This window comes from Argiope bruennichi, chromosome 1 (assembly GCF_947563725.1).
Source record: "Argiope bruennichi chromosome 1, qqArgBrue1.1, whole genome shotgun sequence".
NCBI lineage: Eukaryota > Metazoa > Arthropoda > Arachnida > Araneae > Araneidae > Argiope > Argiope bruennichi.
In genome coordinates this window covers 131,821,306-131,837,436 of record NC_079151.1, presented here as the reverse complement: position 1 = coordinate 131,837,436, position 16,131 = coordinate 131,821,306, and the positions used below count along the sequence as shown (strand labels likewise).

The 16,131-nt window shown below is 28.9% G+C and overlaps 1 protein-coding gene across 1 annotated transcript in view; it reads right to left on the bottom strand.

The window, feature by feature from the left end:
- Nucleotides 1–14,194, bottom strand: part of LOC129975134 (lachesin-like) — a 141,345-nt gene extending 127,151 nt beyond the window's left edge. Inside the window, exon 1 of the mRNA XM_056088089.1 lies at nucleotides 13,936–14,194. Within this exon, the coding sequence (XP_055944064.1) occupies nucleotides 13,936–14,002 (67 nt within the window). The 5' untranslated portion in view covers nucleotides 14,003–14,194. The remainder of the gene's footprint in view (nucleotides 1–13,935) is intronic.
- Between the last annotated feature and the right edge of the window lie 1,937 nt (nucleotides 14,195–16,131).

Sequence of the window (16,131 nt, the reverse complement as noted above, 5' to 3'; positions counted from 1 at the left end):
TTATAATTAGTTCATACCTCATCATAGTTTAATTCTGCTTAATAAATAATTCGACTTAATGAGGCTATTCATTTCACTAAATGCTCTGAAATACATTATTTGTGCTTCAGGACACACTTAATTCTGCATCTCATTGAATATTAAACAAAGTTTTTTACTTATCGCAACAATTTATTACAAATCATGCATAGGCTCTTGGATATTTTTTACCCTTTTTGTTCACAAGAATCACTTAAACATTATTAAAATTTTCTTTGAATGATTGATTACATTTTTCTATTAGTTTTGGTTAAAATGGATTAACGTGCAGTTGGGAATTCTAATGCCAGATGCCTGATACATCTATACTTATATAAAGCTCAATGTGTGTGTGTGTTGGCGCTCTACAGGCCAGACCGTTTCATCTACAGCTACCAAATTTGGTACATGTATACCTTGGAGGTCGGCTATGTGCACCTGGGCTCCTTTTTTTGAATTTTTAATTAGAATTTTAACTATTAATAAAAAACTAACTTTCCCGCCAAAAAATCTTTTCATTTTCCCCACCGCCAAATGAGTAAAGCTTCAGTTTTTTTTTCCAACAGTAATAAGGCTAGGCTTAACATTTTTCGGCCGATTACTTTAAACAATTCTGTTTATTTTCTTAGAGTTTCATGCATTTAAAACCAAGCATTGTTAATTAATTGATCTGTTCATGATGCATCTGAGAAAATTTTGTGGAAAACTTCTTGAGATATTACATAAATTAAGAAAGATATTCTTTCTTAATTTATGTAAATATGCCCATAAGGGTTAGTTTAAATACTCAGAGACTCTGTTTTCAGTACTCATATTTTAAAAAAATGCTTCGGTTCAGTAAAAAATTTCCTTATATTAATTGCAATTTCACCATTTCCACTTTAATTTAAAGCATAAATTCTATGGGAGCTAAAAGAAAATGAGAGAGATACATATTACGTTATGGTTGAAGGCCTTTATAATATTATGAATGAATTATATGACTATCAAAATTTGTAGCTTTAAAATATTTTGATGAAGAAGCTATTAAAATAGGAGTTACATAAAATATCTAATTATTAAAATTTTAACGAGCATTAAGATTGGTGAACGGGCTGGTCGCCAAAGGCGGTTAGTAATATATAAAAAGACGTATATTTTCATCTGGAAAAATTCTCTAAATAATGTAAAGAATAATGCTTCATGTTACTTTCTTAAACAAATAAAGAATTCAACTCATCTTTTTCCAAAAGTGATCGAATTATGAAGCTTTGAATTTCATTATTTTAAGCCAGTCAACGGCCGTCTTAAGACTGCGCTATGAATTGATTGTCGGATTATCAATGGTCATTGAAACAGTTTAAAACCGTCTTAAATAGTGATACCGTCTTACTTCATATTTAATTCGAAATTAGGTGTTGGCAGTTGAAAACCAGTAGGAGTGTTCCCAAATCCCCAAACATTCTCATATACTCTCCAATAAAATCTTATCCCTCTTCCTCGGAATAAAATTGCGGTCCTTGGATAAGGTTACAAATGCCTGTAAGCAATAGTTACGAAATATAGATCTTGGCGAGAAATCTAACATTTTTACTAAATCTATTGTGAAAATATATATTGCCGCGTTGAAAAAAAAACAGACGAATCTCCATGGACGAATGGTCATAGCACAGGTCTCATAATCAAGAGATTGTATGTTCGAATCCCGCTCGAGACAATGCGATTCACAGTCTGTGTAACTATTTAATTCCTTGATTTTATGTTTTCCTTTATTTCATGTTCCAGAACATTCTGGACCTTTCTTTAGTTTACCAGATAACTTTTTTATCTGGACTTTTCTTACTGTCTCCAGAAAAGTATTCTGGAACTTTCCCTGCTAGTATAAAGATCTGTCAATCTCTGAGTTCAGAGTTGAGCTAATAAATTGGTTTAGCTCTACTTCTTGTGGGTGTCATTGAGTTCCACACTAGAATACCTACGTCACAATATTTTGGAAGTCTTTTTGCCGATCGGTTAATATCAAATTTAAAAAAAACTGCAATTGTAATCGCAAGATCCCATACCAAATTTCATCGATTTAAGTCATTCCGTATATGACTTATTGCTGTTATAAGCATCCTAAAGGGCAGACTGAACCAATGGACGGTCAAAAGTTTGACAGATTTGGTTTAAAATTCGATAAGTATCCATATTTTAAAAGCTAAACATGTGTGCCAAATTTCATCTGCCTAGCTTTATGCGTTCTGTAGTTATCGAATTCACTTGTATTGGAACAGAAAGACAGACAGACTTCCAGTAAATAGATTTCATTAAAGATGTGACAGAAATCTACAAATTTGATTATAATTCCGTATATCAAATTTCAATAGTTCAAGTCAAATCATTTATGAGTTATTGTGTTTACATACAGATAGATATAATACCAAAAATGTATTTTTTGGACAGAGAGAGATCTGACACAAGGAGAAACCCCGCCAAAAATTTCGAGGTCGAAATTTTGACGATTTCAGTATTTTCTCTACACTTCGTATTTGAGAAAGAAGAAAAAAAAATGACTGTATTGTACCGCAATCTTAACTATTTAAAACTGTGACAAGGAGTAAAAACTACAGGCTAATAAATATGCAACTTTATAGATTACGTAAAATTTGATTCCAGAGGAGTATGGATTAAAGATCGCTTATCTTTTCTTTGGTTTGGAATATTCCCTAATTCGTTTTGTTATTTAGCTTTTCTCATTTTCATAGCCCTCCATGGTCATTACGTACACTTTAAGATATGAATATTAGTTATGAATCTGCTAGTTTAGTTACATTAACGACCCGTTGTAAAGCAACACTAGGGCTATTTTGAGACGGACCTCGCAGTTTTGAACCGTGGTCAGATGACGAGGATGACGCCTGAGCTGGATACTTTAAGCCCTTATTTTTCTTAATGTTTTATTAAATTAAACCGACTTAAATAACATAACATTGCTTTATATGTGTTTAGGATTCGATTAAAAAATGGGATTTATTGACAAAGTTGCAAAAAGGAATCTTAAGACCAATGTTTTTAAATCTACATTTGAAGACCAGAATCAGTTATAGTAGATTATTCTAAACATGAACTAGAAAAAATTTCTAACAATACGAAATCATAATCAGAGATAAATTTTCTCATATAGATTTCGGCTACAAATTTACATTAACGGCGAAATGTTTCTCATATTACAGTTATTTTTTAATATTCTCCATTTCTGTCACCACATTCTTTTTACATTGTATTTGCATATTATAATTTCATTCATTTCCCTCAGAATTTACGAAATAAAGCAAAGAAAACAATACCATTAATACGAAGCATATTTATTTATTTTTTTACTTCGATCTTTTAAGAAATTTACCGAGATTTATAAAGAAACATTTCTGAAATGAAAGTATTTTATCCCCAAAATACTCGTTGCTTGATACATCCAAACTAAATAATACAAATAGTTTTTACAGTATTTTTTCAAATAATTTTCTTTGTACAGTTATAAATGTGTTTGAAGATATTTCTTTAACCTCATTTCCGCAAAGAATAAAGAGAAAATAAATTCGATGTTTTGCAGGTAATTCATTGGAAATTTTAGTTACTTTACATTGCTCAATAAACTAGTATCACTTAATATCTTTAATTATAATATATGAAAATCTCAAAATAAAATAAAAATCAAGCACTTTTAAAAGGTTTTATCTTAATTTCTTATTATAAACTATGTTTCAAGCACTGAAAAATTATTTATACACCATCTTCTAAATAAAAAACAATACAGTCAACCCTGGCTTAATCTTCATCTCTCATAACAAGGGATTCACTCAACAAGCAAAATAAAATGTTAAGAAATGACTCCCTTAAGAAACGATGTTTCGCAAAACGAGTCACGAGGAGACATCTTAACGTCACGTGTAGAATCCGGCCAACAGAGAAAGAAAAAATTATCTTTGTGAGGCGAGGAACGAACAACTAGCAGGAGTGACCTTCTCAAAATTTTCTCGCATACATTCTAATAACTACACATGTATATTATTAATCGCATGACATTGGCGTGCAATAATTACGAAAAAACTATCAGCGCACGATTTTTGATGATTAATTGCTAGGATGCGGTTAATACACAAGCATTAGAACACCGAATGTGTATTTTGAACGCTGGTTCTCCAACTCATTGAAGCTAAAGTTTGACACTATAGGACACTAAATATAGAACATATATAGAATGAATATATAGAACACTAAATTCTATATATTTAAACTATTGTATTTTCTATTCATCACATTTACATACTTCTGAAAATACAGAAGGACAAATGGTCAACCCCTTGATGGATTTGGTTCTGAGTTCGATAAGAATCTACATTTTAGATGCTAAATTAGTGCACCAAATTTTATCGATTTAGCTCTTTACGTCCTAAAGTTATTGGATTCATTTGTACTCGAACAGCAATTCAGACAGATTATCTCTGGATAGATTTCGTTCAAAATTTGATAAAAATCTACAAATGTGATGTTAAATCTATATATCAAATTTTGTTCTTCTAGCTCAATACGTTTTGAAGTTATCTCGTGCAAATACATACATAATTCCAGGAATTTGTTTTTGGACCCAGGGGGGTATAAAACATGGATATTCATCAAAATTCCGAATTAAAATTTTTTGACGATTACAGCATTTTTCCTTTATATAAGAGAATGTAAAAAAATAATGCTGAATTTAGAATTTACCTTCCTTAAGAGGCTATTTGGAAATATATACCAAACGTTTATTTAAATACAAATGATCGTAAAGACAACTATTTTAAGTATAAACAACAAATTTGTTTCTAGAGAAACAATAGAAAAAAACCTAGCGGAAATAATCCCCCCCCCCCATTTTATCTCAAAATCTACTATACACTGAGTTTTGTGTTGAGCTCTGCTGTGTAGTGAAGAGATTCGAATGCATTTTAGACGTTTCCTTTTTGAGAAAATGAGTTCAAAATTTAATACAGGTAATCAATTTTGGCTTCAAGACAACATTCCAAAATTGTATATCTGGTCCTTTGAGTTATCGTATTCAGCTATTCAGGCTACATGTAGACGGATTAAGTCCGAAACTATATTGTGTAAAAATACAATTTTAAAATTTACTCGTTTAATTTGTAGCATTGGTGAATTAACTGGTTCATAAGCACACAGATAAATAGAGAATTAATCAGCAAGGAATTTTCTTTAAAATTTGATGCAGAGTTGATGATGATGATATCGTGTCCGCGTTGCCACGGAATGGGGGTGCAGTAGCTTCTGAGGGTAAAGACCCCTGAGCACCCGAGGGCAGAAGTCTGACTTCTAGCTCATATGAAGATGACACACACTCATTCGCTTGCACAACCCCTTTTTACAGGAGGGCACACTAACGCACCTCACAGATAGAACACAGATGAAGAACAACCATGCCCGAACCGGGGTTCGAACCCGGGACGCCTAGATCACGGAGAAGATGCGCTGATGCAGAGTTAAGCTATATGTGTCATTAAAAACCAGATTATAAACAGGTAATAAAAAAACCCTATAAACAAAATCATATATCTAATTGTATCTACCTACTTGGTTGCTTTTTTATTTTCTCGTAAATAAAATATTAAAATTGTCAAAAAAATTATTTTAAAACTTTCAAATTTTGACGAGTTTTTACGTTCCAGATTTTCAGACATCGAAAACATATTTTGATAATTATGTCTCTCTGTCTGAATATGATAATTCAAAAACGCTTTGAAATAGACGGATGAAATTCAGCATATAGAATTTACGTTTGTACATTTCGTTCAAAATTTTTGTCAAATTTTGAACGAAATTCATTGTGAGAGCGCATGTGTATAAGACGGTCTGAATCTAATTAACATGTAACAGCAAATAATGTTAAACTGATATCATTTAGAAAATATATTTAGCATCTAAAGAGTAAATATGTAACAAATTTGGAAACAAATCCGTTAAGGGAATGATTACCATCCTGTACTTCTCATCCATGTAATCGCGATATTTCAAAAACTATATGATTTAAATAAATAAAATTTGGTATATTGTCAGGCGTCTACAATCATAGTTTTATGCCAAATTCTAGTTTTAATCGGTCTAAAAAAAGATGTCAAAAATACTTGTCCCATTTTCTGGTACCTATGTCAACTACCAGGGTTCCAAGAAGTAACACAAAAAAGTCAAAATCTCGAGTTGGAATTTTTTAATTACACAACTTTCTTTTTATATATGAGAAAATAAGAAATATTTAAATGATTTCGATCATAGATCAACTAATTGTAGATAGATCTAGAGATCAACTAACTGTTTCTTTAACGAAGGAATCAGCAGAACATTGGAATGATATTTTACTCAGAGGATTAAAATGTATTAAAGTTCAAACTTGAGAATTTTCTATTCATACGAAAATAATTAAATAGTTTTCCATAAAGAAATAATATGCATATAGTTTTTTATTCTTATTTTAATATTGCATTCTTTAAAACGTAGCAAAAGAATCCTCCTAGAATTTTAATGGGCGCGTTTATACCTTCTTCATTCAGCAACGAGATTGAAATTGTAATTCTTTTGTTGAAACTCTTTACTAAAGTTAGTATATAGTTAGTAATTTTATATGGAAGAATTAAGTTAGTTAACAGTTGTTTAAGTCATGCATATATTACTTTTCTTTCAACTCTTTTCCGACTTTCGTGTTATTCATTCAGCAGAACAGAGCATGCGCACACAAGTATATAAACCAACTCTCTGTTTTTCTTCGATTTTTAAATAATATACTTCCAATACTTTAAACATTTAAATTATTAATTTAGAATTCTCAAATTATATACGTTTATTCACCGGATAGTTTCCATTTAATGAATAACACCGTTCATCGTTTGCTAAAACAAAAAATATAAATATAAAATTTTACTTTCTTTTTTGTTTAGTTTTTTTATTAGAAATTACTTCTGTTGGAATTATTTATTTATAGTCTAACCTTCCTGCCAGAAATTAATAATTACTACTACTGAATAATATATAACAATAATTTACAAAATATTATTCCAAGATATATTGCTTTGAAATGTTGCATTAGATTATAATTAATCATATAACATTAGTTGAAATGATTATTTTAATGTTTTAAATTTAATAAATTAGCATAATTTACTATTTTTAATTAAATAAAGTTTTTTTTTTCAAATAAGACAAAATGATATTTTTTACAAATTATCGCAGAGAATTTTCTAAAATCTTCTTCGAAATTTTAAAACATTAGATCTCATTAAAGTAGTCAAGTAAATAAATGTGGTCTGATTTAAATGAAAGATCTTGCCTTATTTTAAGTGAGTGGGAGAATGTTCTTAAAAGCATATTAAACATTCTTTTATGAAAACTGTTTAAAAATAGCACACGTTTTAGGGCGTTTCTCATTTAATATATCTTAATAAGAAAATAAGAAGTTGTATTCTTGTTTTAGTAGAAGAATAAGAAGTATCTTGAATAAGAAGTCATATTTTTAATACCAAAAAAAAAAGATAATATTTGCAAAATTTAATTTTCTGTTTCCTCTTTGCGAATGATTTTTATTCATTTCCTAAATGAGACGATTAAGAAAAAATAAGCTCTAATGCGGACCAAAAAATAAACAAATAAAGAGAATATCTTATGCTCGATATTTTCTGATAGCTCCACAATAAGACGTGGTTTTATATTTTGTTTAATCGTATAATGAAGAAAATCGAGTATACATTTTAGAACATTTTTATGGAACATCTTTTGTGGTACCATGAAGAAAACGAGTATGCAATTTGGAACGTTATCTTTTTCTTTGTATTTAGTATTTATCTTAATCGTATGATGAAGAATATCGAGTACACATTTTAGTAAATTATCTCCTCTTTGTGTTTTGTTAATCATGCAATGTAGAAAATCAAGTATGCTATTTGGAGCATTATCTTCTATTTGGGATTGTCTTAATCGTATGATGAAGAATATCGAGTACACATTTTAGTAAATTATCTCCTCTTTGTGTTTTGTTAATCATGCAATGTAGAAAATCAAGTATGCTATTTGGAGCATTATCTTCTATTTGGGATTGTCTTAATCGTATGATGAAGAATATCGAGTACACATTTTAGTAAATTATCTCCTCTTTGTGTTTTGTTAATCATGCAATGTAGAAAATCAAGTATGCTATTTGGAGCATTATCTTCTCCTTGAGATTGTCGTAATCGTATGATGAAGAATATCGAGTACACATTTTAGTAAATTATCTCCTCTTTGTGTTTTGCTAATCATGCAATGTAGAAAATCAAGTATGCAATTTGGAGCATTATCTTCTCCTTGGGATTGTCTTAATCGTATGATGAAGAATATCGAGTACACATTTTAGTAAATTATCTCCTCTTTGTGTTTTGTTAATCATGCAATGTAGAAAATCAAGTATGCTATTTGGAGCATTATCTTCTATTTGGGATTGTCTTAATCGTATGATGAAGAATATCGAGTACACATTTTAGTAAATTATCTCCTCTTTGTGTTTTGTTAATCATGCAATGTAGAAAATCAAGTATGCAATTTGGAGCATTATCTTCTCCTTGGGATTGTCTTAATCGTATGATGAAGAATATCAAGCATACATTTTGGTGAATTATGTCTTATTTGTATTTGGTTTAATCGTATGAAGAAGAAATCGAGTATGCAATTTGGAATAATATCTTTTTTTTTTGTATTTATCTTACTCGTATGATGAAGAAAATCGAGTATACATTTTAGAACATTTTTATGGAACATCTTTTGTGGTACCATGAAGAAAACGAGTATGCAATTTGGAACGTTATCTTTTTCTTTGTATTTAGTATTTATCTTAATCGTATGATGAAGAATATCGAGTACACATTTTAGTAAATTATCTCCTCTTTGTGTTTTGTTAATCATGCAATGTAGAAAATCAAGTATGCTATTTGGAGCATTATCTTCTCCTTGGGATTGTCTTAATCGTATGATGAAGAATATCAAGCATACATTTTGGTGAATTATGTCTTATTTGTATTTGGTTTAATCGTTTGAAGAAGAAATCGAGTATGCAATTTGGAATAATATCTTTTTTTTTTTTGTATTTATCTTACTCGTATGATGAAGAAAATCGAGTATACATTTTAGAACATTTTTATGGAACATCTTTTGTGGTACCATGAAGAAAACGAGTATGCAATTTGGAACGTTATATTTTTCTTTGTATTTAGTATTTATCTTAATCGTATGATGAAGAATATCGAGTACACATTTTAGTAAATTATCTCCTCTTTGTGTTTTGTTAATCATTCAATGTAGAAAATCAAGTATGCTATTTGGAGCATTATCTTCTCCTTGGGATTGTCTTAATCGTATGATGAAGAATATCAAGCATACATTTTGGTGAATTATGTCTTATTTGCATTTGGTTTAATCGTATGAAGAAGATATCGAGTATGCAATTTGGAATAATATCTTTTTTTTTTGTATTTATCTTATTCGTATGATGAAGAATATCGAGTATACATTTTATTAAATTATCTCCTCTTTGTGTTTTGTTAATCATGCAATATAGAAAATCAAGTATGCTATTTGGAGCATTATCTTCTCCTTGGGATTGTCTTAATCGTATGATGAAGAATATCGAGCATACATTTTGGTGAATTATGTCTTATTTGTATTTGGTTTAATCGTATGAAGAAGAAATCGAGTATGCAATTTGGAATAATATCTTTTTTTGTATTTATCTTATTCGTATGATGAAGAATATCGAGTATACATTTTAGTAAATTATCTCCTCTTTGTGTTTTGTTAATCATGCAATGTAGAAAATCAAGTATGCTATTTGGAGCATTATCTTCTCCTTGGGATTGTCTTAATCGTATGATGAAGAATATCGAGCATACATTTTGGTGAATTATGTCTTATTTGTATTTGGTTTAATCGTATGAAGAAGAAATCGAGTATGCAATTTGGAATAATATCTTTTTTTTTTGTATTTTTCTTACTCGTATGATGAAGAAAATCGAGTATACATTTTGGTAACTTATCTCTTCTTTATATTTGGCTTAACCGTATAATGTAGATTATCGAATATACAAGTTGGAACATTATCTCTCTCACAGACCAAAGTAGCCTTAAATCTGGCTCTTATTTATAGTTTGAGTGTAAAGATGATATACTAAATTTTATGCATCGAGCTTCAGTGTTAACAAAAATAGATGTTCCACAAATTGTCAAATCTATGACAGATTTACTTCAAAATCTGATGCAAATCTTCATTTCTAATGATAAAGCTGCTTGTCGAAATTCATTTATCAAGTTGTTGTATATTTTATTTATAATATTTACACGCATACGGAAAACTTAGATAGAATTTCCTTTGAAAAATTTCGCCCAACATTTGATACATAGTAAAGAACTATTTATCCGTTTTTCAGTTATACGTCGTTGCATTAAAATCCCGATTGTTTCATAATCATTTTAATAATAAAATATTTCGTTTATACAACACTTAGGACACTCGGTTATGCGTCTTTTGTCCAATTCGTTCCGAGATATCTTAAGAAAAGTATCGGAATTCTGATAGAAAGATCCTTACTCCGAAATTATTAATATAGAAAAATGGAAGATACATGCTTATTTAAGCGACAGCTAGTCCAAGCTCTGATCTATTTCACCGGAAGTCAGATTCTAATTTAAGTAATGATGAAGTAGTTTCATTATTAATGATCAAATTATAAAAATGAAGAAGGGTTTCATCCATTAATTTCAATTGAAGAAGCTTTTTACGTTCTATTTCAAACTTCGAACTTAATTTAATTGTCAAAAAAGTATCGAAAATCATTGAGTGGAATTAATGATTTATAACACCGTGTATAGGGTGAGTAAAAAAATAACTCCCCAATAATAATGTTTTCGAAACTACTGCACATATTACAATAAGTGATAGGTGAATTTAAAGAGCAATATACCAGTTTTTTTTCAGTTGCAAATGTCCAATGTGTGACCCTCTTGTTACACGGCATACGTCCAATCTGAAGCCAGTTCGTTACAAACATTTTGAAGCATTTTGTTTTGTCTGTTATCTCTGACATGACTCCGCAAAAAGAAATCATTGAGACAAGACATTGTTTATGTCCCACCAATTCCAAAAACACTGCCAGAACTTAAAGAACGCATTTGTGCAGCATTCAGAACCACTGACAGAGCGATGCTACAAAATGTTAAGAACGAACTGGATTACATATTGGACGTATGCCGTGTAACAAGAAAGTCACACATCGGATATTTGTAACTGAAAAAAAATTGGTATGCTTCTCTTTAAATTCCTGTATTCTTTATTGTAGTATTTGCAGTAGTTTCAAAAATAAGGTGTGTTTTTTTTTTAAATCGGGTCCATCTTTCGTATTCACCCTGTATTTAAAATCAGCTTGTTAGGTAACGATAAAAGATTTTTTAATCAAATACCTATCTGTGTGAAGATAAATGGTATAATCTAAGAAATTTCTAATTAATATTCAAAATATGCAATAAAAATATGGATTTCCCTATTTTATTATAAATTTCTAACTATTTTTTTTATAAAACTATATGGTAATATAATACCAAAATCTTAAAAAATTAAAATTATTACTTTAAATGAGTTTTAACTAGTAGAATTTAGTATTTAACAATCAAAAGTTGCTTTATTAAAATTTCGAGCATGCATCTTTGCATTCAAATTTCTTTTCACGTCTGTTCGCTTTCTGAAGACTTAAAAACAGTGCTTTACTATATATATATATAATTTTGTTATAAAGATAGCATATTTGACCCAATTCAGTTATTTCGCTGCATTTTTGAATTATCAAGTTCAAGCATAATTCCGAAGAAAAAAAAATGTTTTTTTCGAATATTTTCATGAAAGAAACTGTGAAAGTGTAAGTTCGAGTCAAGATTTATCAAAACTTGAGTTCGAATTGTTTAACAATTACAGTACCTTGTATTTCTATCATTTATATATGAGAAAATAAAAGGAACTAAACCATAAAGGTATAAAACCTTAAAATCAATTGTCCCTTTTGTAGGCTTGTTAAAAGTCTTGTAATACGAATGCAATAAATGCATCAGCACCTTGAATTTTTAATTAAAAATTGTGAAGAATGAAAATTCAGGAATTCATACTTAGATTTTCACAATTTTCATAATTTTTAGATTTTCATTTCATTCTCACACATTCTCAAATAATGAAATCGCATGCATATTTATGAATTAAATTTTGCAATCAAATGTGTTTAACTAAAAAAACACTCTCAAAAGTATTGAATATAATATAATCTTTTCCAATTCCGGTTTGTTCAAATAATAACGAAAGCTCGAAAACCATATAGGCGTTAAAGAAATCGGGAAATCTTTCTGTCACTCGCTTATACGTGTATGTTTGGATTGAAAGGGCAGCTGAAACGAATTCCTTCTTTCATAAAAAAATTATGTTCCTCTTTCTTTTTATATTTTTGTTTGTTTTTTGCATTTTACTACATTTATGCATAACTCGTATTAATCCATGAAAAATATATATAAAATTATAATCAAATTGCTGGATATAGCGAAGCTTTACAACTAACTGACAATAGATCGTAAAATTTTTTAAATATTAACGTTCAAAAGTCAAGGTTAAAGAAAAATTTTAGAATGATTTTTAAAAACTACTTTTATTTTGAAACACTTTAAAAAAATGTAAACAGTTTAATTCGTTAAAAAAATATGGCTGTCTTTTAGGCAAAATTTTTGCCAAATCAATTCAAGTCCATATACATTTAAGTATTTAAGCAGAATCTTGCTCACAAAATTTAACTATGAATTTGATTCATTAATTTTGTTTTTTAAAGACTTGTTTTAAATGTTTAACCAAAGAAACAGGTGAGATCTAAAAGACTGATAATGATAAAGATTTACTTCTTTTTTCTAATCTTAACCTTCTGATTTCCATCAAAAACTATCAACATGTATATATTTTATATTTTTAGTTGCTATCGAAAACTATTAATATGTATTTATTTTGCATTGTTAGTTATGTTCAAGGAAAAATTCTTTTTCATTAAGTTTGAAGTCAAAATCATTTAAATTTAAAATCGATAAAAATGGATAAAAACGGATAGTTAAGTTGAAAAACTGAAAGTTAAGAATTTATTAAGCTTAGAATTATATCCAGCAAGTAAAGTTTATCTGTTAATATCGTTTGAAAAAATTTTAACAAAGGTTAAACTAATTTTCCTGAAATATAAAATTAAATCATAAATAATTTTATAACTTAAGGACATTTGTCCTTAGGAATTAAGGAAAATATCCTTAGAGATTTGTTTTCTAAAATAAAATAAATCTCTAAGGACATTTTTAAAACAAAATTGCAAATGATATTTTAAGCTCAAAAATGAACTTGATGCTAATATTTTAACAAATTGCAATTACAGAAACAATGCATAGCAACTATCCTGAAGAAAATTTGTCAAAATACAGATTTTTAATACAGCATGGATTTATTAAATGTAGTTCTAAAATTCATTAGATAATATGGGCTTGTATTTCTAGAATTGTAAAATGAAAACGGTTTACGAAAAAGGGGGAAAAAAAGCTGCAAAACTATTTATAAGCAAAGTTTTCTTTTCTTTTTAATTTCGTTAATTTTTAATTACTTTTAATTTAAATCAAGCAAAAAAATAACAATGCAGAATTTTTGACAGAGCAAATTTATTAAATCACATTTTGGAATTCTTGGAAAAAAATTGTTCTTCATTGTTTCTAAAATTCCAAAATAAAAACGATTCAGAATGACGAAAACCAAATAAATTCCTTTAAGAAAAAATTCGATTTGTTTTAAATGTATTCCTAATTTCAATGAAGTAAAATTAAAACAATCCTTACCATTATGAAACAGCGCCACTCCTTGAAGGATGACCATAGCCCAGCCTAACCCGCAATCGGCCCACATCGCCTCTTCGGCTAGAAAACTTTCAGCGACATCAATGCATAAAAACACGGTAAACAAACAGCAGGAAAGTTTTTCGGTTCTAGATCTGGCTGCGGAGAAGGAGCAGACGACTTTTTAGTCACGTAAAGATGAATTACTCGGCGTTAAAACTGAATTTCTCCCGGTGTTGGTACATTTCATATCCACATCTCAAGACGGTAATAGCCGTTTTGAGTATCTGAGAAAAAGTTTATGGGCGGTGTGAGCAGAACACTTCGCTTCACGCTCATTGGTTCGCGATGAATTCGTTTCGATTACGCAAGCGTAGATGGATGTCCTGTCCCACGTGCAGAAAATGATCTCTTAAGAGCGGTATATTCTTCGCAATGCTCCCGGAGAAAGAATTCTGAATGAATTTTGTTCGGAATTCGAAAAATTGTGTGAGTTATTTTTTTATTTCTTTTTTTTTTTCACCACAAATAAAGCTTCAAAGCAAACTGGAATATTTAAGATTAGTATATATAAATATTCCGCCGGATTTACAAATACAAATTTATGTAAAAAAATTGATCTAGCTTTTTTCTCCCTTTTTTTAATGACATTTACTATCAATATAATTCCAAATAATGCATTTTTTATTTATGGTGTTATTTTAATGTGAAAATCGCATGTATTTAATGAATGCAATCAGCAAAAAATTATAATTTCAAACCCATATTTGGTTGGTCGATTTAATTTTCAAAATTCAGCATCATCCGATATTTATAAATAATACTATAATCTTTGACTCTATGAAAGATGAAATGTCTTATTTTGGAATTTTTATTAAAGAATTCTTATTTTTCTTAATTTGCATGCTTCTATGTACGTTTTTTTACTTAACTAATTTAATGCACGTGAGAGAAAATTAAAATAACATATATTCAAATAATTGAATAAAATATTTGTATACATAAAAACATAATCGCAAGAACATTTAAAAAATCAATAATTTCATAATAAAATACCAAATTATTAATTTTGACCCCTAATGCAAAAAGATAATTTCACGAATATGGACATCAAAAGAAGATAAATAATTAAAATTTTAAATTCCAAAAAAGAATTTTCGAAATTCTTCTGTTTATCGAAAAGACAAATATATGTCTAATAAAAAGGTGTTCACTCTAATTATAACCCAGTAGCTAATTTCTTTGGCAGTGGACATCGCCATATAGCTCTAAAAAAGCTTTCAATAACGTAAAGCATTCATTTTATTTGTTTGAATAAAAAATATATGTTTGATAAAATTACGAAATATATATTTTTATACATTCTCCCGGTACTATTACACCATACGCAGCAAGCTGGTACATACATAGTAAAATATTTTTGGTACACTAAAATTTTAAACTTAAGAAATCCCATTCTGTGATGAAAATTGGCCGAGTTATGAAGCTTTAAATTTCAGTATTTCAGCTCGATGAACAACCCCCTCTAGGAAATGCAGTATGTTCATTGGGTGATTTTTTTGAGCCAATCATTTAAATGACGGGGAAAATGACGATATTCCAAGTTTCATAACTTAATCCTGTTCAGTCTGAGAAGACTAGAGCTTTTTGTCTTATAATTAATATGTTAGTAAATGATGAATACTTCATTAACTATGATTAAAGACGGTATAGATATTTAGATTCAATAATTTTTCAACAGCATATCTATTCATTGAAATAAAATAAAAATGTAATTATTTACATCAATCTGGGCTTTTTCCCACTAAAAGCACCTATTTTTAATGGTTTAGAAATAAGTTATTGTGCTATTATTAGAATGAAAGCCTTCTATATCAGCCACATGTTCACCTTTCTAATGGTACATAAAAAAACTAATTATAAGAATCAAATTTATAAGTTTTCTCTTGATTATAATATCCTAAAAATTATTTCTTGCAATAAGCATCATAATAAATAATTTGCCACAATAATATGTAATTACTGATTTTGTTAGGAAATTTCGGCATTAAGGTTCTAAATTCCAAATTCTTTTGGCTCCCTTATCTTATTCTAAAATGATGCAATGTATTATAAATCTGCTATTGTGCGTCATTAGTATAAGTAAATCACTTCACTTGACTGTATACAGAACTATTACAGTACATATAACTATTTAAT